Genomic DNA, 24,788 nt, shown 5'->3' with positions numbered 1-24,788 from the left:
ACCAATGGGTCCAGGAGTAACCGCAGTTCCCGCTCTCAGAGCTGCTGGGAGAATTTGACAGTTAGACCTATCTTTGTCTGTCTCTCTCCCTCCCTGACCTTTATTCTGTGGCTCCAGTGGCTCGGCTGTCATCCACCTAAGACACTGAATTAATGTCTTACAGCTTTTACAGTATGAGGCTTCACAAATATACAGCCTCACACGTGCACACACTACATGGCCGTGTTGTGCTTCTGGTTACACATACAGGCCTTACCGTGAAAGTCGGTATAAGACTACGCTAAGAGGAATCCTTCCTCACCTGGAGAGGCACAGGAGATCCCAACACTCCTCTCCAGCAAGAATGACACGGTTTTCCCCTGAAATTTGCGGGGTCATGACTCAGACTTTGTCTCTGGCACTCCGCAGTCAAATGAGCACTCCTCGGAAAGCACCGCTGCCAGAATACATCGCCACTACAGTGACCCACAGCCTCCGGGAACAGCACGACCCCCGCCCTGGGAAGGCCGCGAGCCGCACTGGCCGCCCCAGCCGGCCCGGGCCGGGGGAAGCGCTGGGGCCGCGCGGCCCCGCCCCGAGCGAGCGCGGGGGGGGGCGGAGGGGCGGGGCCGGCGCCAGGGAAGTGAGGTCACGCAGGATGGCGGCTCGGGGCCCGAGGCGCTGAGGGGTCGCTCGCGCGGGCAATCCGCGTCCATCCTGCCCAGGAGCTGCGGCGGCGGTGCCGCCTGTGCCGCCAGTATCGAGCGGCGAGACCAGAGCTGCGATGGCATCCGGAGCCGCAGGACTGTGAAGCATCGGAGCACGAGCCGACGGGCCGAGCAGAGCAACAGAACCGGGTCGCGGACGAGCCGAGCTGCCGTCATGGAGCTGAGGGTTGGGAACCGGTACCGGCTCGGCCGGAAGATCGGGAGCGGCTCCTTCGGGGACATCTACCTTGGTATGGAGGGTTGGCTCGCCGGGGGCTGACCTGGCGGTTCTGTAGCTCTGTGGAGAATACCGGGGGCCGAACCGGGTCGAGCGCTGGGCGCTGCTCTTTGCCCGGCCCGCGCACAGCCCCCGGCGAGGCTGGGCCGGGGGCAACCCCCGGAACCTCATTCACCTTGTTTGCAGCTCAGGCTGCGCTGCTGACCAAGAAATGCCCTTTGATGTGAAGTACCTTGCTAGGGGCACAGCAGTATCAATGTAATATTTCGTTGACATGTCCTAATTTGGACAGTGCGGAAATCGGGAATTCTGGCTGCCTCTTCCCATTGTCTGGTGACCTTGGGCACGGTTTGCATCTGTAAAATGGGGAGAAGGGTAAAAATCACCTAATTTAAAAGGAAAAAAAAATATGTCCCAAGAACCCCACAACCCCCCACATTGAGAAAAACATTTTGGGAAAGAAACGTGTATCAGAGTTAAATATTGCCGCAGTGCACTAGGAAAAATTGCTGTCACAGGGATGTTTGTTTCTCCTGTGAGGCCTGAAAAAAAAATTCCACAGCTACAGGTGATTATGTTGCAGTTCCAAAAAAATTTAAATCCTTCAAAGAATCCTCATAGTTTGGCTAATCCTGTTGCTTGATTGTCACCCTAATCGTGACTGACGTGCAATTGTAGAATGTACAGGATTAGAATTGTCTTTGTTTATCCATTTCTATAGCTATCTAACATAACAGCCTACTGGTTATGATTATGACAAGCACAAGTGGTAGGTACATCAAGTTTTAAAAGCCAGTGTTTTTAAAATGCTCAATGTATTATGCAAACTCTCAAGCCATATGAAATGGGTTAAATCAAAAGAAATAAGGACTTTATGTCTTGTCCCATAGAAACAAGTACTCTGCTTTTGAAAATCGCGTTAACTTTGAAAAGCAAATCAAGAAGCAGGGGGAAGGTGGAACTTGCAGGGGCTTAGGTATATTTACTGCATGTTTGTGGAAGGTAAAAGCAATGTCGCTTGATAATGTATGTGGTATGTCTGGGAGTGCATGCAGTGTGAGTGGTGGGGGGAGTTTTTTCTAGAGAGCAGTGTTTCATGTTGCAGTGCACAGCTGGCATTCCAAAATAATTCGTTAGCTAAAGCTGCTTGTTTAGAGATAGTGAAATACTGGTTATCCGTAATACAGATCATGTGCCTGATGGAAAATCCACATTTCTGACTTATGATATGTGGTTGTCTAGAGACAGAGAACGTGATTCTTCCTCTCTGCAATGCTTGCATGGAAGATTGAAGACTTGTGAGAAGGATTGTGGTTATGTTTGTGCAAAAATCCTTGTTAGCTACTGTTGGGATTTTGGGTGGTGATTAAGACAGCAGTTAAAATCTGAAAAGTCTTAGATGATTTGAAAAAGTCTTAAGATTTGATTACTGTTCACATAAATCAGTTTATATTATAGTATAAATTTAAAGTGCAAGTAAAAGAAATTTTTTTTATCTGTCACTTTTTATGCATATAGCTCACACCAGTAAAGTTGCACAGAAAGTAGTAGTTCGCTATATATTAGTATTAATGGCATGCTACATTTTGCACAATAAATTCTCCAATTTTTATATTTTCTTTTTATTTCTAAATACTGTCATGAATTTACGTTTAGGGGCTTATTGCAAATGTCATGCCTGAGCCAGTAATTAGCACAGAAGTACGTGAGTGGAAGATCCAGCCCGTGGCATAGGTTCATTTTTCCAGGGGAAATTACTGTTTCTCAGGAACTGAAGCCTTTTGTAGACCCCCATTTGGTTTGCCTATCGTTATTGTGTAGAACAGACATTTGAAAACTGTGCTTTTTGTGATAATGAAATGTGATTGGGTTTTTAAAAAATCAAATTTCTGCTTGGTGTTGTTCAGACTGTACAACAGACATAAGCATCTTAAAATAACTTTTAAAGTTATTTCAGAAGTCATAAATTATTTTTAAGTACATGTGCCTTCTGATAGCCCTCAGTGAATTTTAGATTACTTCAGTATATTTCCGGCTTGGTTTTATGCTTTGAAACAGAAAATTTGATTATTTTTGCCTGTTTCCAGTCCCCAGTTTTTGTTTTTGTTTTAAATGCAGCTACAAGGGTGTTGAAGACATTCCAGAATAGAGGGGAGAGACCTCCTCCCTTTTCCCAACCCTTCCCTCTTCCCCTTCTTTGGAATAAGCAGCCAGCACCACTGTTAGTATCATAGCCCTTCCATATTTTTTCCTATTCTCCCTCGTACCTCAAAATTTGCCTTCTGGAATTTGGAATGGGGGTCTATGGGACAGGATTTTGAAATGTAAGACACTGTTGTAAATAAAGGAGTATGGATAACTGAAGAAAAGAAAATTTAGGAATTTACCTAAGTTCTCTTTCAGAGGAAGATATGAAAGAAATAGATTTCTAGATATTCTAACTAGTATGAAACATGGACAAGAGTGAGGGGATCAGAGTAGGCGTTTGTTTTGTTGCCCAGACCATGAGGTCAAGTAAATACAAGTCACAAAGACATTGCAGTCATTGTGTTTTCATGGTTCCTTGCATTACGTGTATATTTTTCTTAATAAATTTTGGGTTATAAACTGATTAAAATAATGTCCAAAGCCTTCCTTACAGTAGAGGACTTTGTAATACCAAGTAAATCGGAATTTTGGAGTTTAAAAGAAAATACTTCCACAACTCTAGACTTACTTTTTCACTTACAAATGCTGACTTCTTATTATACTTCTTCTCGTTATCTGTCTTAATTGGTTTGTATGACTCCCCAAAAGGGCATTATGGAACTGACAAAGGTACAGATAAGAGAAATGGGAAATAATATGCAGTAATTAAAAATTACTTATGGAAAGAACGACAAGAATTTGAGAAGAGTTTCAGGAAAGTGAAGCAGGGTAAAAGTCTATGCAATGTTAATAATGGCAAAAGTGAGTACAAAAAGATGGTTCACTGTTTCTTTAAAAAAAAACCTAGAGGATCTCAAGTTAGGCTTTTAAAAGGGGGGATCAGATCGAACAGGTGATGTATTTCACATGATCCTTGACCATGAGGCAATGCAGAAAAGAGAAAGCCAAATTCTGAAAGTAGAGACTTGGTAATATGTCTAAAAAGTGTTACACATTTTATTTTGTCATTTCCTGTTTCTTGATTATAGATAGTCTGTCTTCTAACCAGATAAAATCATAAGGTGTCAGGATATATCTGAAATATGTTGAGATTTATGGAAGTTAGTCTCTATTTCCAAGGCATAAGAGGAGGTGATTTGAATACCTAGCATTTCTTGGGTTGGCAGGGATTCATATGTGTAAATACTCATTCTGAGCACTTACACCACAAACTGGAAGTGGAAAGACACCCTTGAGAAGATGCACTCATTTTGGGTGGAGTTTTTTTTAATAGGATAGCAGCCATTTTGGCTTTTTGTGTTACAGTATCTAATAGTTCTCTTTTTAAATACTGGTCTGTCAGAGAGTTTCTGTAAGGTTTCAGAAAAATTTTTAGATAATTGTGTCTGAAAGTACTTAATAATCTCTGGGTGTTTGCCGTTGAGAAATAGTTTGTCAATATTTGGGTTTTTTTCAGTCTTGACAAAGGAAATGTATCTGGAAAATGATTTGACCAATGTTTTAAATTCTTGTGGTTTTAGGAACTGATATTGCTGCCGGAGAGGAGGTTGCAATTAAGTTGGAATGTGTGAAAACCAAACATCCTCAGCTCCACATCGAGAGTAAAATCTACAAAATGATGCAGGGTGGAGGCAAGCAAATTATTTTCTTTCTTCAAAGATTTAACTGGTTTTACATCTTTGTGTCTGCCACCTGGAAGTATTTAATGTCCAAGATCTCTTTTGACAAATAAGGAGAAGGTGGGAAAGGTAGCAGGATAGGTGAAGAGCAGCATCTCAGTTCTTCTTCAAGGGATGTAGAGTAGCAGTTCCGAATCCATGGCTACCAAACTTCACGATAACCACTAAGATCCTCTGATGTTGCTCATGGTCCCATGATATTAAAATATGAAGACCTTGTACAATGTAAAACAAAGTTTGGTCCCATCTAGCAGTAAACTGATTTACTTACGATTCTCATGGGTCAGTGAAAGATTGTAGTCACTGTTTTGGACCATTTCATCTAACTTGCTTATAGTAGTAGCACAGTTCTGAACTTTTTTAGTTCAGGTTAATTTTTGTTGCATATGTTAGCATTTTTCCTTCTGAGTTAAAAATATTTCCTTGCTATGAGAACTCAAAGACAAAATGGCATTAGTAGTGGAGAATAGGAGTGAAGCAACTTTGTAGCTCCTGCAGGTATTCTGCTACGATAACTCTCATATATTTGGAATCCTGTATATGTAAGATTGCCATGCAGTTCTGGGACATAAACCTGGTGTAGTTAAGTTTTGCTTTTGTTTCTTAGTCCCTGGAATTCTTCCGAAATGAGGCTATATTTTGCGTAAAGTTTACATTCCACACTGTATCTCAAATGCAAAGTACAGTAGTAAGATGTCTGGATAATAACGTGTATTTGCATTTAGGTACTTTTTAATTCCTGCCTCATTCAGTTGCCAGCTGTGTGTAACCAGAATAGCTTTCATACAGTAAAATGTTTCCCTTATGGCCTTACTAAGGCTGTGATGGTGGGTGCTTTCTGAGGATGGATGCTGTGAAGTCAGGTGGCAGAAGGTTGAGTTTCTACAGGTTTCTTTGTGAAGACAATTCAGGATAAAGTAATGCGTATCAAGTAAAGACAAGAGTTTAAATTGGGTAAATTATCACATTTCACACCAAAATGCATAGAATATAACTCAAAGTAAGACATTTGAAATTCTGAATAAGGCTATCTACGTATAGGTTTATTTCAAAATATTTGAGCATTTCTACAGCTTTGTGTGAAATAAGATTCTTGAGTTTCTTCATAAATTTCAGCTAATTTTCATGCTCTCAAGCCGAATGTATAGTGCATTTCCTAAACAGCGTTACTTTGGTAGAGGTTCACCAAACAGCAAATACCATGGAACTGAAGGAAAGATAAGTATGAAGAAAGGGTGAAAATTCATTGCAAATTGAAATGAAAGAGACAGATATTTCGTGGTGATCTTGCAGGCTTTGAAACTAAGTTGATTTCTAAGGCCTTCTTCAGTAATAATATCTAGTGATTTGTCAGTGTCTTTATTTTCAGAGTTCCAATTTGTGCCTTGTTGCAGTCTTGGAGACTACATGGGAATTAATGTTTGTAAAATGCTTAAGGTTCAAATCCAGCAAAAATGCTCAATACTTTCAAATTATAAGCTAAGTACAAAGACTGGGAAGTTTTGGGGAAGAGGATAAAGGCTGTTTTTAGACCTCTGTTGCCATTATTTTGTATTGATTCTGCTGGAAGTTATCAAACAGTTCATTTTTTAATGTCTGAAGGTAGCATAATATATTAGGCTTCAGTGTAAATGGAAACACTCACAGTAATGACCCCCTTGAGCCTTGAAGATACGTGCGTATGAACTGTATAAATCAAATTGTTATACTGAATAAACTGTTTCCTTTTTTCTAGTGGGTATTCCCACAATTAAGTGGTGTGGAGCTGAAGGGGACTACAATGTTATGGTGATGGAGCTGTTGGGACCAAGTCTTGAAGATCTCTTCAATTTTTGTTCAAGGAAATTTAGCCTCAAGACAGTCCTGCTACTTGCTGACCAAATGGTAGGAAACTGTTCTGTTGTTCTTGATAGTGCAACATGTTGGGATATTAAAATTTTCTGAGAAATCATAATCAACTACATTTTATTTCTGTAATTTAGGGTTGAATAGGCTGTATCATTAGAGAAAAGACTCAAAATTAGTTCCGTTTCGGCAAATCCAAACTACCCTATCAAAAGTGATTACCAAGTCTTAAATGATTTTTAAAAACTGGACCTGCACTGTTTGCAAACCAGGTGTTGCACTGCTCAAAGACAAAGAAATTTCCCCCAAGAACGTTTTTGGAAATAAATATGAAGTAGACACAGGGAAAGACCTGGAAAGAAGGTTAATGCCCTTAGAGTTTACAGTAAAAAGTTTTTTTGCCTCTTTTACTATTAAGACGGTATTGTTAGTGTTTTTATAAGAAAAAGGTGTATGCCCAACTAGTCTCTTCACAATGAGGTTTTTTGTTGTCTGTATTTAGATTAGTCGAATTGAGTACATTCACTCTAAGAACTTCATCCACCGAGATGTGAAGCCAGATAACTTCCTAATGGGCCTGGGGAAGAAAGGCAATCTTGTCTACATAATAGACTTTGGACTAGCAAAGAAGTATCGAGATGCTCGAACTCACCAACATATTCCGTATCGTGAAAATAAAAACTTAACAGGAACTGCCCGTTATGCATCCATCAACACTCATCTTGGAATTGGTGAGCTGGGGAAAGCAATAAAGAGAAACTTGAAGTGTCGATGCACGTAATTTAAGTGGAAGTGAATGTTGCTTTATGGAGGCATAGTAGACAGTCTATTTTTGGCACTAAAAGTGCAGCATGTGTGGTCTTGCATCTCTTGATTGGGTGGGATTCAGTCAGTTTGTAATGCTCAGGAATTAGCACATTTTTTAATAACTGTAAGGGTAATAGGCTTTTTCTTGTACTGAATGTGTTTATCATGGGCATAGTAAGTCTCCACTGTCTCTTTTTTTTCAAAGGGTTTCTATGACAGTCTTGTTGCAGTCTTTTGTTTTTCCACTAGAAAATGAAACCTAATGAGTTCACTTTTTTATGCTGTTGTAGAGCAATCTCGCAGAGATGACTTGGAGTCCTTGGGCTATGTACTGATGTATTTTAACCTGGGCTCCCTCCCCTGGCAGGGATTGAAAGCAGCAACAAAGAGGCAGAAATATGAACGTATCAGTGAAAAGAAAATGTCTACGCCCATTGAGGTTTTGTGTAAAGGATATCCTTGTAAGTTACTCTTTTGTGACCCTAGGCCTACATGTTCATGTTTTAGTGGTACTTTTCTTTACACTAAATTCCACCCGTCTTTTTCACTTCTCTCTCTTTCCCCCTCCCCTCCCCGCACTTTTCCTCCTCTACCCATCACGATTTGGCACATCTGTGATAAAATACTCTGCCGTCAAGACTAGGATCTTTGTGTTCATAGAGCATTTCTAATTATCCCATGTCTAAACTCTTGTTAAATAGTAACTGTGATGCTCTCGAAGGGTAGCTTGGTACATCTGATTTGGGCTGTGTTTTGTGTGCATGTGTTAGCTGGATAACTTGTAACAGACAAGCAGCTTTTTAACAAACTACAGATTTCTCTATGTGTGTGGGTACTGTTTCATGGATAAATTGGATTGCATAGTCCGTAGATGCACTTCTTAACCCATTGCAGTTGCCACTTGTCATACTAGCTTTGGCCTGTTGAAGGTTAGCATTTGAGAGAGGCATAAGAAACCCTCTTGGATCCTGGAATCATGCCTCAAAGCTGTTCTGTTTCTCAGTTTATTTGCACCACAACAATAACAAGGCATTTTTGATTCCTGAAAAATGATACTTAAATTTGTTTTGAAACTTCTTAACACTAGCTGTCATCAGACAATATTTTCATTTCATGAGAAGTTATGTCTCTTCTTTGCCCCCTCTTGGCTTTGGCAACTAGTTACAATGACAAGAGCTACAGTTCTTGTTCGGGTTGTTGGAAAATTCATTGTCTTTGATATGTTTCAAATGTTGCGTCCTACATGTTCCTTTACATTCATGAATTACGTTTTTTCTCTGGGGTTAACAGGCAGGGAAGGCTAATCAACTTTTCTTGTACCATTTGTTAAAATTTCTTCCTTAACATAAATTTTTAGTATCTTATTTCATCTGGAAAGACTTAAATTCAAAAGCTAGTCTTTTGATACTGCTATTTTCTCTGGTGTATTGAATTCACTACAATTTTCCTTTTTTTTTGCTGTGTAACTAATATTTTGTTTGCCATCTAAAAACAAGCTTTCAGACTATTATGAATTAAAAAATGTAGCATAACTTCCATGGGAAATTTGAGTCTCCTAGTTTTTGTGTGTTTTGTGAGGTAGCAGAAGTGAATCTTTATGTGACTTAACAAAGAGATGCTATTCCATGTCCCACAAAAAATTTTGTTAAGTCTATTCAAAGCAAAGTTTTAAATCTTCCCCGCCAACTGTTGGTTAAAAAACTGTGCTGATGGGTCCTCTCTGCTGTTGGCAAGTGAGAGCTTTGCCTGCTCTCTGATAGACTATTTTTCAGTGTTGTCTTGAGAGGTGGGTTACAGTGGTCCCTTTGGTAGATTTCTAGTATTAGGTCATTATTCTTTTTCTTATGTTTCGGAGATTCCCCACTTTTTGGGTTTGGGGTGGTTTGGTTTTGTTTTATTTAGAATTATAAAAAGCAAATGTGAAGCTGAAGAGAAAAACCAGGCTTTCTTTAATTGCAGCGGAATTTGCCACATACTTGAATTTCTGCCGTTCTTTGCGTTTTGATGACAAACCGGACTATTCCTATCTAAGGCAATTATTCAGAAACCTCTTCCATCGACAAGGGTTCTCCTATGACTATGTATTTGACTGGAACATGCTGAAATTTGTGAGTAGCTGACACAACTTTCTAAAACTTTTTAATTTTTAATGGTTTTGGTTGATTTTTTTATTACATAGTCAGTTTTGAGTATCTTCACTGATACTGTGAGATTGTCCTCCCTTTCTCTTCCTGGCAACTCTGTTCTATAGAAAAAAAGATCAGGAAATGAGGAAAGGCAGGAGATACAGGATCCATGGTATAAGGGTTGAATAACAACTAAGTTGAAATTACAGGGTTTTCAATGTGTAAGGCTTCTGAGACACTTTCATTAGGGCAGTCACCAGGTTAGGTTGTGGAATTATTATTTTTATCCCACCTTGATTTTCAGCATGGGTCATTTGCACCTGCTGGGGAGATGTCCAGCTGCCATAGCAGTATGTGTGTACTTTAGCATTTTGAAGACTATACCAGTAGTTGTATGAACAAAATTCATGACAGTTCTAAAGAAATTTTACCAAAATAATTAATGCTATATCAGACTTCAATTTACATGTTGTCCAGTTCTTTCTTTTCAGTATTTTTGTCCAAACATGTAGTTTTAAGCTCAGTAATCCCCAAGTTGTTCACTAGTCTTGACCCGCAGGGTGCAAGCAGAGCGGCTGAAGATGCTGAACGTGAAAGGCGAGAACGAGAGGAAAGGTTAAGACATACACGAAGTCCAGCTGTGCGTGGATTACCCTCCACTGCGTCTGGCAGGCTGAGAGGAACGCAAGATGTAGCTCCTCCTACTCCCCTTACCCCAACTTCACATGCTGGTAAGTAACCAAGTACCTGGGTAGGTGCGCCTTCTAGACTAATTTGCAGTTTGTCTCTGGTCAGAGTTTGGGTTTTTTGCTTGTTTTTTTTACCCCTTGGTTTTTAGTAGGTTGAAGGTAATTATATACACTCATTACACGCTAATTGATACTTTAATTTCTGCGAATGTAAAACAGAGGCCTTGATTTCTCTTATTTGAATCTGTGGAATTTTTATGTGCGAACAGCGAAAGTGTAATATTTCCAGTGACCGTGTTAAAATTGCATTTCTCGTTATGAGAATCTAATGCAGTTTTTCTCACAGCCAACACCTCTCCTCGGCCGGTATCTGGTATGGAACGAGAAAGGAAAGTGAGTATGAGATTGCATCGTGGAGCCCCGGTCAATATCTCCTCCTCTGACTTAACAGGCCGACAAGATACCTCTCGCATGTCAACTTCGCAGGTAAAAAAAAAAACCCCTATGTACTGAAAAAAATGAATGTGGTTTGATAAAGTTCATTTGCCAAAAGAACTTACCAGCTAATTGATGTGATTTCATACTGATTTTGCAGATGATGTTTATTCATATAAATACTTGACACTTAGCCTGAATGTGATGTGGCTGTAAAGAATTTTTTTTTTTCCTTGACAGCAATAAGCATAGAATACTCCAAGTAATAAAGTCATTGATGTCTGAGATGATGCAAAGTTGTCGAGAGACAGTATTTTTACCTATGATTATGAGATTTAGCTCCTTTACTCATTGAGTTTCTTGTATCTGTTACCAGTGAAGAAGCAGAGTAAGAGGCAATTGTGAGTCATGTTTCCTAATCAACCGAGCAGAGTATTGGTGCAGAAAAGACAAGAAATAGTTGGTGAAGTATAGAGAGGTGTAATAGTGAAAAAATATAGTGTAGTGCTCTTAATTCAGAGCCAACAGGAGGCAGCATACATGGATGATGGATGGGTTGCAGAAGGCTGATTTGAAGAGAATGGCAGGAGGATTGATGATAGTGATTCATAGTCAGCACTGAAATCATCCTTGTTAGTCACAGTGACTTAGCAAACAGACTTTAGGAATATTTCCTTTTAAAACTGACAGTGTTTAAATGTGTTTTTAACTCTTTACTCTAAAATATAAAAGTTTAGGCTGTAACATTCCTTTCTCAGCATATTCAGACAGTCTTGTCCCAAGCAGTGTGTGGCGTGGCTTTGTACAATTTACTTTCGGTCTTACTTAGAGAATGGGAATCACCCATACTATAGACATTCTGCAACATTACTGGGAAGGCAGTGTGTTAGGAGGACTGGGGTTTTTCCATCATGTCTCAATGCTGTACTGGAGTTCTAACTGCATAATTTTTGCCATGGACTCATTCCTCATTGACAGGGAACTTTGACAAAAATTAACTCGGTTCCTGTTGGCTTCATCATTTAATTGGGGGAGTTAGTTATTTGGGATAGTACATGTTCTTATATGTGAAATCATAGTCCTGGAAAGAAGGCCTTTTTATTTAGATGGAGGTCGGGTGGATATTTCTAATGAAGACTGAGAGTGAATTGGGTTGGAGAAACAATTCTGCTGTAATAAAAGTGAAGTGGGATTTTTTTGGCTTTTAAGGTGAATGGGTTGTTTAACCATGTAGCTACACAGATATATATGCTTGCACAAGGGATGAACAGTTCAGGAGCAGAAATGACTGCATGAGAATAGGGGATAGATGAGGTTTTCTGTATTCACTGTGATGGCCAGTTTTGCCATCTTAAATTGTTCGCTGGATTGCAGTTCTTGCCATCAGAAATTCTCATGCTGAAATATTTTTATTTTAAATAGTATGAAAACAAAGAGGGTAGAGTTGTGCATAGTTATGGATCTTGTAAATATGCATAAATACCTGATAAAAGAATATAAAGAAGGTGCAGCTAGACTCTTCACAGTGATATCCGGTGAATGGGCAGCGGGCACAAATTGAAATATAAGAAATTCCATTTAAACATATGAATAAACTTTTTTACTATGGAAGTGGGCAAAGACTGTAACAGGTTGCCCTAAGAGGTTCTGGAGTCTCCCTTTTCTGAATTACTAGAAGCCCAACTGGACGATGTCTTGAGTGGCCTGCTCTAGTTGACTGTGCTTTGTATAGTGGGATTAGACTACGTGGTTTCCAGGGGCCCCTTTTGACCTTGGGTGTTCTGTGAGGCTGTGATGCAAAGTTCTCCCCAAACCTTTACTCAAATGTAAAGATGGTTTCCTGGAGAAGTGTGTTTGCCCAGGGTTTGTCTCTGGCATTCTGAGCAAATCTCAGATGCTTTGTCTCCATTACCTGTCAGATAAATGTGTAATAGCAGTAACAGAAATAAATGCAGTGATGTCACTTGACTGTGTTAGGAGAGGGTATATCTTTACTTTTTTTGCGATGTTAATGACATGTTACTCAGTGTGCAGGTGACACTTTGCTAAACTTTGTAAGATATGAGTAAGACCAGTGGGCTTGCAGATACAGATTTTGGTTCTGCCTAGCTTGTAAAATGGGAATACTCTGAGATTGTGTAGGGCTGTGTGGGTTTTTTTGAGTAGTCTTTGAACATCCAGATGTGTAATTTGTGATGTGGACCAACAGTACGGTCTGTCTTACTGGCACATCTCCATACCTGCCCTTTTAAACACTCTGCTCCAAGTATGGAATCATTTGGTTGACTTCTTTACAATCCCAATAGCAGCCTAGTGGGGATCTTCTCTGAGTTTGTTAGAACTTATCATTCATCGTCTCGTCTTCATTTTAGTTCTTAATCAAGACACTGAACCACTGCTGGTATCTACTTATGGTGACTGAATAATAGAATCACAGAATCAGAGAATTTTCTGAATTGGAATGGACCCACAAGGATCATCAAGTTCAACTCTTAAGTGAATTGCCCATAGAGGGATCAAACCCACAACCTTGGTGTTATTAGCACCATGTTCTAACCAGCTGAGCAACTCTCAGGGTCATAGTGTGTGACTACAATGTAATGTAAACCGATTGCCATGGGCCTGTTGTAGTAGGAAGGTAAGAGAGATTTGCACAGGGAGTGGGCTGGGTTGGAAGGGACCTTAAGGATCATCTTGTCCCAACCCCTCTGCCATGGGCAGAGAACCTTCCACTAGGCAAGTTCCTCAGAGCCCTGCTCAGCCTTGCCTTGAACATCTCCAGGGATAGAGCATCCACAACCTCTCTGGACAACCTGTTCCAATGTCTCACCACCTTTATAGTAAAGAATTTCTTCCTAATATCTAAATCTACCCTCCTTCGGCTTAAGGCCAGTCACATTGCCCCTCTCCAGCCTTCTTGTAAGCCCACTTTAGGTACTGGAAGGCTGCTCTAAGTCTCGCTGGAGCCTTCCCTTCTCCAGGCTGAACAGCCCCAACTCTCACAGCCTGTTGTGATGAGAGAGGTGCTTCAGCCCTGCGATCAACTTAATGGCTCTCCTCTGGACTCATTCTGACAGGTCAACATCGTTCTTGTGTTGGGGGCCCCAGACCAGGACACAGTACTCCAAATGGGGTCTTGTAAAAGCAGAATGGAGTGGGAGAATCCCCTCCCTCTACTTGGTGGTCACTCTTTAGATGCAGCCCAGGACAGAGTTGGCTTTCTGGGTTGTGAGCACACATTGCTGAGTTATGTTGAGCTTTACATCTGTGAACACCCACAAGACTTATTCTCTAGGACTGCTCTCGATCCGTTCTCCACCCAGCCTGTACCTATGCTTGAGACTGACCCAACCCAGGTGCAGGAGCATGCACTTGACCTTGTTGAACTACATGAGGCTCACAGAGGCCCACTGCTCAAGCCTGTCAGGGTCCCCCTGTATGGCATCCCTTCCCTCCAGCATGTTGACTGCATCACACAATTTGGTGTTGTCAGCAAACTTGCTAAGGGTGCCTTCAATCCCCCTGTCCGTGTCAATGACAAAGATGTTAAACAGTGCCGGTCCCAATACTGACCCATGAGGAACAAACACCACTTGTCACTGCTTTCCATGTAGACATGGAACCATTGACCACAACTCTTAGAATGCGATCATCTGGCCAATTCCCTATCCACCGAGTGGTCCATATGTCAAATCCATGTCTCTCCAGTTTAGAGACAAAGATGTCGTGGGAGACAGTGTCAGAAGCTTTGCAAAAGTCCAGGTGGATGATGTCAGTTGCTCATCCCTCGTCCACAAATGCTTAACCCCATCATAGAAGGCCACCAAATTTGTCAGGCACGATTTACCTTTAGTGAAGCCATATTGGCTGTCACCAATCACCTCATTTTCCATTTGCCTTAGCATAGTTTCCAGGAGGATCTCCTACATGATTTTGCCAGACACCGAAGTGAGACTTGACTGACCTGGACTTCCCTGCGTTTTATTTCCCTTTATAAAAGTAGGGGTTATGTTTCCCCTTTTCTAGTCAGTGGGAACTATACTTCTCAGATATGATGGACAGTGGTGTAGCCCCTTCCTCAGCCAGTTCTTTCAGGACCCATGGATGTATCTCATCTGGTCCCATGGATTGTGCGCTTACAGGTTCCTTAAATGGTCTCAAACCCAGTCTTCTCCTACAGTGCGTGGTTCTTCATTCTCTCAATCCTTCCCTTCACCTTTTGCAACTTGGTGGTGTGGCTGAAGCCCTTTACTTAAATTTTACCTTACAACACTTCCGCTTGAGCTGTTAGAAAAAATGCACTTTCATTTTCCCAGCTCTCACTTACTCCCTAGCAGGCAAGATGGCTCAAGTTGCAGGTTTTCATAGCTTATGCTCTTACAGTCCTTATAATATTAAAGTAGTTCTTCCATCATCAAAATTTATCCTTAGATGTTAACCAGGTTACCAATGAAAGCCTTGGATTTTCAATTATCTTCATACCTTGTTCTCAATCAGGAAAACATTAACTATCCAAGTTATGTGACAGTCATTAAAGAGAGTTTTGATTGGCTAGATGTAAGAATATCAAAAGTCATCCATACAGCTTCTTATCAAGAGAACAGTAAAGAACAGCAACTATTTGTCCATGCCCCTTCCAAGTGTGTTAATTTCCTTAGCAAGTCTGAAGTAAGACCACTGTTCCTTTTTCAGGAAGTGCTTAAAACATACTCCTGTCAGAAGGCAACTTCTAGTTTGCCCTACAGATCTGCAGATGTCTTCTGTTACAAATTACATTTGTTAGAGTTCTTATTTATAACTTGATGGATTATTTTTGTTATTTATTTGGATGCCTTGGTTTGGCAAGGCAGTGGTGCATCTGTAATCTCTATTCATCTAGAGGAAGGGCTAGTCAAAGAAATAATGAAAGCTACTTGCCTCTAAGTAGACATTCTTAAAGATGACTCCATGTTTTTATCTTTTTTCTAAATTGACTTCTGATCTGTTCAGATTGAAACTGAAAAACTAAGGCTGTGAATGTAGATAATAGGAACCAAAATTCCCTTATGTTCTCAGAGAAATTTAACAGTCATGGAAAATGGTAATTGGTAAGCATAGCAAAGTAGGTGTCATTTATTCCCCGCATCCAAGATATTGTCCACATAGCACCTAAGTATTTCTTGTTAAAAGGACTAGCACTTAGTACCACTAAGTAATGGGTGTTTATTGGGGTAACAACTAGCATGTCTATGAAAGGGTTCATAAAACTTAGAAGTGTGTCTAAAGAAGTTTTGTAAATTCTGTGGCACATGTTATTCGGTACTTTTCTTGATTTTATGAAGTGAATGTACAGCAAAAAACCTGCAAGTTGTGAGTTGACATTGATAAATATAAACATTAGTGAGAGTTGAGCAGTCAAGCAAAGCCTGTTCAAATAAAATGTGTATTACTGCAGTATTTCAAATTCTGATTAGGATGAGGGAGTGGAGGCCATTGTCTTATTTGTTAGAACTGTATCTGTGGTAAGGAATGACTGAAGAGGCAGGTATAATGTTGGAGAGGTTAGTGTGATGTCATAATGAAAGGGTGCAATTTCATCCTTGAATCTAAGTATGATACAGTAATGAACAGAAGTGGAGAGGTTATTTTGTGTCATTAATGAGATGGATTAGGAAAACATTATATAATGCAAGAGTTTTAAATCCATTTCTTTCAGTTTGTGTGAAAGGTAAGAGAACGTCTTGAGTTAGTTGGTGTAGTATTTAAGAGACAGTGATTTTAACAAGAATTAATGTTTATGCAGAAAACACATGAACCTATTGCTTAAAATGAAAATCACACATGTAGAGAAAGGCAAAATAGAAGTCTAAATGAAGGTAGTTAGCTACTGCAAGAACTTCTAAAATAAGTAGATCATCTGTCCTCTTTGCCTTTGCATCAAAACTGGATTCATTTCTCAGTAGTGTATTTGAGTCTAAAGCAAGCCTAAATTACAGGCTTTGTGTGCAATGAAGGGTTGTGATCTGTATTGGACAGAAAGTCATACTGGCTGTTAAAAGATCCATCTGCTCTTAAGCTCTGTAAGTGAATTGTTCCCTAAGTCTCTTTTACATGTAGTTTTTAAATGTTAAGAGATGTAGTAAAGGAGGTAACGAGTATTCCAGTAAACGCTACTTTGAATGAGTGCTGTCGGTCCACATTGCACAGGCTGCATCCTGAAAGCAGTGGTTATCTCAAGAGTCTAGTTATGGGTGAGTAGCCTTCATTTCCTTCGACAAAAGGTTCAGTCTGACTGTTCATGATGTACAGTAAGTTGTTTAATTTTTTTCTTGAATGCAGCATGTTCAGCACCCAACGGTCAAAGCTGTGCCGAAGTCCTACTGGTAATAGAGATATTCTCTCTATATTTGGAAGAAAAGATTGGAATGCTGCACCAAAAAATATTTGATTAAGTCTCTTTGACAGGAGAAGTTTCTAGAAGACTGTAGCCAACACTGGCATTGAACAACTTAGAGGCTGTGCCATACTTCCAATGCCTCTGCATTTTCCATTTCCTTATCAGCAAATCTTTCTCCATATATCCCTCTTAATAGGCATCATACACTGTGTTGTTCTTCTGACCCTGTCAGCTTTCTTTGCGGATTAATGATTTGTTCCTTTTACATATCTCTTAATATGATGGAAATGTCCTATAGAAGTCTGAAATCAGAGCTGCTCAAAAGATAGAGTTGCTACTGGAAGTTCAAGTTGGATTTTTGTTAGACATCTTTATATATTGGGGCAGTGGAACTGTTACAAACTGCTGTCTTTTCCCCTACCTCAGAATAGCATTCCTTTCGAACACCATGGCAAGTAGCTGCTCGTCTCCTTTCGTTGGAAGGCAGCACTGGGTGAGTGCTTCTCATTAGACACCAAAACTTTGGATGGGGTGGGAAAAAACTCTTTGGAAACATCTGACTTTGCTTCTTCTCCTCACATGATCTCAAAATTTTATTTGTGCCTTCTGGTCAGGTGCTTGATAAAGCATTGATTTTTCTCTAACTTAAAAATAAATGTTCTTCCAAAAGTTGAGTTATTGCTGCTGTTCCACTCTTAAGCAGAATTGACAAAAATAGTGACTTTAAAAGTCCCTAAAATTGTTCAAGTATCATGAATGAAATAAAATAAGTCTAAATTTTAGCTGTTTGAGAATTATGTGTCTTTCCAGGGATGTTGATGCAGCAGTATGTCATCCATTCAAAACCAGATCTGCTTCAGAATCATAAAAGCAAAATACTTGTATGAAGACTCAATTGACAATATTACTCAAATGAGGCTCTGTCTTGTCATGAATGGAATGTTCTACCATAGCCTTATCCATTTTTCACTGTTTTATATTCTTCTCCATGCCCTATGAACTCTCATTTTAAAAGTACACAGATCTATTCAGATGTACATTTAAAAAATGTTCACGTACTAAGGAGAATCATTTGAACGTGAGCATCTCAGAGGTAGACAGGCTTGGATTTGGGTATTTAGAACTCTTTTCCACTGTTCATTGTAGTAGAAGTTTCTGCCTTTCTGTGTGCAGCTTTTGGCCTTTTAGTCTGTTCTGCTTTTGGCAATAGCAGGTTTCATCAGGAAAATAACGAGTTTCAGTTGGAATCTGAACCTTAATGGCTGAAGAATGCTTTTCTTAAGTATTTCAGGAGCTTCTTTGCTTTGCTTATTATTAAAAAAAGGCTGTGAGATTTTTCTGTTCCTTGATAAATTCTGTGGTATAGCTCTGTTTGCTGTCTCACTTTGTAAAGCCTATGCTTGCACTAATCCTATATCTCTAGTTGGTAAAGAATTCTGCTATTCCTCTTCTGTTTTCTCTTTCTGCTTTGTGTGCTTGGCTGACTGTGCACAAGCTGCTTTGTGAACAGTTTGTAACATTGAACAGATCCAACTATAAATGTCAGCTTAACACTTTAAAGACCAATTAAAAATAAAAAAATACATTAATAAATGCAAAAAAGCAAACCTAAAGCTTTGCATTGAAAAGCCTGTGTGCTGGAGACATGCAGATTGTGGTCTGCTCAGGGTTCTGCCTGCATTGGTTGGCCTTTATTGTATGCCTTAGTATTTGTAGCTGTTGACAGCTGAAATGAATACTGAATACTGATCCAGCTGCTTGGACATTTTTCGCTTCTTAAATTGCAGAGATGTTTGGTTGTTTTTCACTTTCACGGTGTAAGTGATATTTCAATAATGTTACACTCTTACTGCAGTAGGTCAAGCTACGGTAGTAAATGGAATATCTTTTAACACAATGTCCCAGAAAAGCTGTTGAAAATAATTAATTTTTTTTAACCTTCTTAATGATACTTTTTCCCCAAAAACTTCAGTGTTCATTGCGCATTAGTAGTGTTTTCACCTGGTTCGTTCTTTCTTCTGTGCTTGTTTATGCTCTGTTCACTTTTCTTCAAAACATCCCCTCTGGCTGGAAAGGTGAATTTTCCGTGTTAACTTCTAATAAAAGAGGAAAATTGTAGGGAACTTCGTGTAGCTACAGGTGGGTGTAAAACATTGTGTAGCTCATTGGATTTTAAATTTACACACTTCTATTTGGCAATGAATTGTTTAAAAGTACATTGAGAGACACTTGTATGTTAACTGGAAGGATATATGCTGATATTGTTTTGTTTTTTGGCTTTGGTAGATTCCTGCTCGGGTAACTACCAGTGTTCTCCAGTCTGCTGTGCACCGATGAAAATTATTTTGCCACGGAGGGCAGATAATGCATGGCTGATCTCCTGTTTTACCAATGGCTTTACTAGCAAAAATACCCTAAACTAGAGCGGAAATTGGAGTTCTCCGTGTGACCTAAAAGGCACTTGGAGGAACATGCACAGACTCCAGCAGCTGCCATTACAGGACGCTTTTGCCAGAAACCCAATGACCTTAAGAGAAACCCTGTGGTAACAGGGCTGGAAAAGAAGGATGGTTTACAGAGTTGACCGCCTGTTATTGGATGGCCATTTCAGTTTTCCCTCCACAGGCGGCAGACTTTACCCCCTTTTTATTATTCTACTGTAACTATAAATCTTTTACTTGGTTTAAGAAAGTTTTTTGTATCATTTTGCTAAAATTATTGGCTTAATTCTCTGTAAAGAACTCTTGCTTTTGTCTGATTTAAAAATGTAGAATATAAACAAACCTGAACTAAAGACAATGACTTGAAATTTCTTGTTTAAAAGGTTAGTCTGCCAGGGAACATGTAAATGAATCAAAACGATCTGATGTTATTTAAACTGTTTACTTTCATGTATGGGCCCATTCTGACTGAGTCGGTTTTCTCATGAAATTTTTAAAACTTTTAGTTTATTTCGATGTTTGCTGTCTTCATTCACACTGGACATTTAACTTTCTGTGTAACACAGGAATTTTTAATACTCATTCTTTTTCATAAAAGAGGAGAACTAAATACCCTGCAGGAGAGTCTTAAGTATAGTAAAGAGTGTACAGATGGATTTCTTTTTTTGTAAAAAACATGAAGGACAAAGTGAAAGACTGACATTTGAGGGATTTAGAACTTGACAGCTTGTCCTATCTCTCTGCTTAGTTTGAGTAAATGGATAGTTTCAAACATTGTTTTTACTGGGAAGATTTTGTTTCCACATCTCTGAGGCTGGTTAGCTTGAAGGCTATTGCAAGTGGAAAACAGAGGTTTCTCCCGAGTCTTCAGTGAATTTGCGTGTTTCATTCAGCATTCACATGCTTATAAAAAAATAAATGAATTGATTTAGGCCTTTTGTGACACGCCAAGACTCAAAAAAGGAGTTATTAAAAAAAAAAACCAATAAAACCACCCCCAAACATAACAACCTATTCTTGCTGTGAAATCCTGAGAATTTTTACAATCCAGGTGCATACCATAATTAATTCTTAACTATATTCAACCTGAGTATGCCCAGAATCATTAGCTAGGCATAAATGACTCAACATGCTCAGGTTGTCCAAAAAACTGTTGTTAGTACCTGTTGGTTATGAAATATGGGAAATTCCTCATATTGTTTGTTACTGTAAGTGGTCTCATAAAAGTAGGTGTTCTGTCTTCACGGTACTTGGAACAGTATCAGAACTATTATGAATGAAATAGTGGAAAATTCCATGTTGGAAATGAAAGTGTATACAGAGATTTTGTTTGAACAGTTAGGTATTTTGAGAAATTCTTCCCTGCTTGGAAACAATTTTTTAAATGTGTATTGGTCTTCAAGTTTTTATGGAGAGTAGTTTTTACTGTGTCTTCACAAATTCTTTTTTGCCCCTCTCAGAAGTCCACATACTAAATATTATCATTCTTCTTTGAGTGTTTTCATAACGTCAGCTATTTGCTTGTGTGTACTTCCGGTCAGACTGGGGAAATGTGTTTGGGGAGAGTATAGTGGAAAGGCTTAAGAAGTTGATACACAGATAAGTTTGCATACGGGAATGACTTCCTCAGTTACTATAAACTTTGGTATTTTAGGCATGTGCACTACCATTTGAACAGTTTTACACTTCACTGTGCTTTCCTTGTAAATATCTGTGGTTAATAATGTAATGTTTGAGGGATTTACAAAAGCAGCCTTTTTATTCTCTCTGTATCTGGACCATTAGATTGCTGTGCTATACTTAAAAGTTGACTGCAGACTTCTAGAATTGTAGTCACTTCTGGACAATTTTTGTCCTTCATAATGGTTAAATTCCATCATGCAGGAAATAGTTAGAATGTCTGTGTAAACCTATGTACTGAAAACTAGTATCTCGAAGCGCTTCATTTGTACTACCACTGTATTTGTGTACTTTAACAGTTGTGTAAATACATTCGTATTAACTTCTATTCTTCTTCGGTGTAACTTACTTACAATGAATCCTTATCCTTTAGTTGATGCAACTTCTTTCTTTTTTTTTTTTTTTTTAGGGGTTTCTGTACCCACAAAGAATACTGTCAGTTGCAAACATTTGAAGATACTGTCTTGGTACCAAAACTTGCACTGAAGGATTTTGGTAGTTTGGTAGTTGTGATCAGAATGCAGCAGTTGGGGGATACAGGAAGAAAGAGAAAGTATTAATTGCTTTGCTCACAGAAAGCATGTATTTTGTCTCTTTAAAGGTAAATGTTTCTGTTTGAATATCGCTTCATTTCCAGAAGTTGGGGGTTTTTTTCAAATGCTTTTGCTTATCAAGTAATACATGGTATTGATAAAGAAGTATGGTAAAAGAATTGAGACTGGTTCAGTTTTGGGAGCTAAGATAAGAGCAAGAAAAATACTGAGCTCTACCCACAATGCCTTGTATAATAAAATCCTGGCTTTTGCTGTGTTATTCTCAAAAGTCGTCTTATAATCTGAGGGCAGATGCACCTTCAAGAATCCTTTCTGTTTCTTATTAGCAGGCCTTTAAAAGTTGGAAGGATATTTTAATTTATTCTCATAGTTTTCATTTAGAACTGGCTATGTGCTTTTATGTGGAAAGTACCACCTGTGCTGCTGTTTTACATAGTCTTGAATGGTTACAGAGTCCTTGAGTTCTTCATGATAGAAGTATTTTAAAAACAATTGAAAATAAATCCTATGCTTTAAGAGATATTAATTAAAAAACGTTTGAGTCTGTATATTCAATGTTAACTTGACAGAAGTATTCAAAGTATCCCTTGGATGACAGCATGTAGAACTCATCCTTTATTCTCCAGTGGGGTAAAACGTCATAAGCACAACTATCTGTCTTTGTTTCCCCACGTCCCAAACCCAAGTGTAGCATTGACCCCTGATTGTAGCACACGTGTTCATTTCAAGAATATTTCTCTTTGTAAAAGAATGAAATAAAAAGGTCTGTATTTTGTTCTTCAACTTTCGCTTTGCAAAAGCTGCACTTGGTGTGTACAAAATATCAAGTGAAAACAAACAACGCTGCTCGTTTTTTAATAGTGCTGAGCTGTCTGGTCAGAAATCTAGATTTAATCTGGTTGTGAGGAATTGTAATCCATGAACTTAATCCTACAGCAAAGTAACTTTTAAAATTCACTGGATGAGACAAGTTAATAATAAAATGGTTTTACTGTGAAAGAATGCAGTACTTTGTTATTAAAAACAGTACATTTCCCTCTGGTTCATTCAGGCAACAATTATTGACTTTATATGTATATGTCTAGATTTAAGTGACTGTTTGAACCTGAATTGTGTAGGCTATGTGCATTTTTCAATACTTTTGTACCAGGAGAGTGCTCAGAGGCCTGATCTTCAGTAAGAATCTGTTTCACAGCAAAATCCTACTAACTTTATCAGCAGATATTTGCACGGGATTAAGACTTTATGACTTTTTCTCAGACATTATTGGTTTTTTTCTTGCCTAATATTATTAAGACTAATATGCTTTGGTTCTTCTATCAAAACCACATGCTACAGGCAGAGGGACAACAGAAAATGAAATGAGATCTATACATACAGAATCTACAAAAATACATCTTCGGGCAAAAAATTTTAAGATCGTGTTCTTTGTTAATCTCATTTTGGGAGAATTCTTGATTCAAAATGTGTAAGATCTAGGTCTGAGATACAGGTAAGCATAATGGACAGAGAATAATGTGGAAAAAGGAGAAATTGTGTGGATCATTCTAAAGTATCAAGCCCTAGTCTACTGTGTCTTTGCTGTGAGCAATCAAGGGTGCTTGGGATGGGATGTGGAACAAAACAAGAATTCATTTGTACATTATGCACTCGGAAGAAAATGTTTAGTCTTGACCATAACAAGAAAAAACATTTTGTTTAATTACAGTCCTCAGCTTGCTTCAGACCTGCAAGTGTTATAGGCACAAAGGCAATGCAGAGGTTCTGGTATTGCCCATAATCCTTAAGGAAAGCATAAACCAGGGTAATTTGAGGTCATGCACAGAATTTTTTCTTAGAAGACCCGAAACAGCAAATATTTCTCTGCTCTCACTGCTGAGAAATTATATTTAAAGTTTGATTGTCATTTTCAGCAATTGATCTTATGGCATGTTTTTCAGCAAGACTGAAAAGCCTTTTGCAATTTCAGAATTTTAAATACTAAAACCTAGATATGCTTCTTCGTTGAATTCAGAGATTTACTGTGAAAGGCTTTAAACTGCTAAAAGAGTAGTAGATGAAGAGTGAGCAGAGCAAGAGGTGTCCTTTCTTAATGCTCTGAAGCGTTCATCTGGGGTAGTGAGGAACATTGCCAGCTGGAATGTTGCTGAGATGATGAAGCAAGTATGGAGATCTGTCAAGGAACAAGCAGTGTATAACCAGAGGTAAGTAGCTTTTTATCTGTCTCTAACTTGCCACACTTTCTCAGACAAATACAGGACTCCTGATCTCACAGACTGTGCCACTAGCAAAGTGCTTTTAAGAGCCCTGACTTTTTAGTGGATGCACCTTTTTCCTACTGAGACGAAGATGAGCTCTATTCCAGAAGCATTATAAAGCTGCTAAAATAATACATTCCAAAGCCGTGGCTTCTCATATGCAGTACTCTGCTATTGTCAAGGTTGTTTACTCTTCCAGTATTGGTGGATCATGTTCCTCCAACAAGTCCAGCAGCAGGGAATAATAGGTGTGCAACTCAGGTTGTGCCCATTTTCCTCTACAGCAAATGGCCTTACTTCTTTCTTTCAGACTCAAGGAGTACCAGAGGCAAAGCTAAACTCTAGTTTTCTGTCACAAGGATGGGCTGCATGCTAGTAAGTTCTGTCATTTCAGTCTACCCAGTAACATTGATTCCTGAAGCAGCATATCTACATCTTGATCTGGCCAGGGGGGTAGCAAATTGATTACACCTTAGGTCTTACCAATTTACTTAAACTAGCATAAAAAAAGTAATCATATATTTATTCAAACATGGAGGTTTATGTACACACACTACACCTATGATCTTTTCAATGTAAATATATACAGTTGAAGCTGATCTTAGAAAGATTTCTCAAAAATTTCTCACCAGATACTTGGAATTAAGCAGAATTAGGTGTCAGCCTTGTAGATAGCAAAAGGTAGGTCTTGTTACATTGAAGAGACTAATTTTGATTCACTTGAGTGTAGCCTTGAGATTATACCTTGAGGAGCCAGTCTTAGCTAGGGTATTAAAAGATCCAAAAAACCCTCACCATAAATGTATTCTTACACTGTTTTCTTGGG

General features: G+C 39.0%; 1 protein-coding gene across 4 annotated transcripts; it reads left to right on the top strand.

Moving 5' to 3' along the window:
* Nucleotides 1-610: 610 nt before the first annotated feature.
* On the top strand, nucleotides 611-23,908 carry CSNK1D (casein kinase 1 delta). Of its 4 annotated transcripts, none has more exons than XR_003537545.1 (10): nucleotides 611-937; nucleotides 4,593-4,703; nucleotides 6,487-6,635; nucleotides 7,099-7,327; nucleotides 7,694-7,864; nucleotides 9,363-9,511; nucleotides 10,089-10,260; nucleotides 10,565-10,704; nucleotides 21,560-21,751; nucleotides 23,719-23,908. XR_003537545.1 is itself a non-coding variant. In XM_027705252.1 (10 exons), exons 1-9 carry the CDS (start codon nucleotides 862-864, stop codon nucleotides 17,486-17,488), a joined length of 1,230 nt encoding a protein of 409 aa, XP_027561053.1. In that variant the 5' UTR covers nucleotides 611-861; the 3' UTR covers nucleotides 17,489-17,522; nucleotides 19,316-19,721. The 4 variants fall into 4 exon arrangements, 3 of the variants coding, with proteins under 3 accessions (XP_027561053.1, XP_027561052.1, XP_027561051.1); XM_027705252.1 differs by lacking the exons at nucleotides 21,560-21,751; nucleotides 23,719-23,908 and adding exons at nucleotides 17,456-17,522; nucleotides 19,316-19,721; XM_027705251.1 differs by lacking the exon at nucleotides 23,719-23,908 and having other exon boundaries at nucleotides 21,560-23,121.
* The last annotated feature ends 880 nt before the right edge of the window (nucleotides 23,909-24,788 follow it).

The sequence above is a fragment of the Neopelma chrysocephalum genome, unplaced genomic scaffold (genome assembly GCF_003984885.1).
Source record: "Neopelma chrysocephalum unplaced genomic scaffold, ASM398488v2 Primary Assembly neopelma1_321, whole genome shotgun sequence".
NCBI lineage: Eukaryota > Metazoa > Chordata > Aves > Passeriformes > Pipridae > Neopelma > Neopelma chrysocephalum.
Note: the sequence above shows the minus strand (reverse complement) of the source record. Positions and strands in the feature narration are given on the sequence as shown.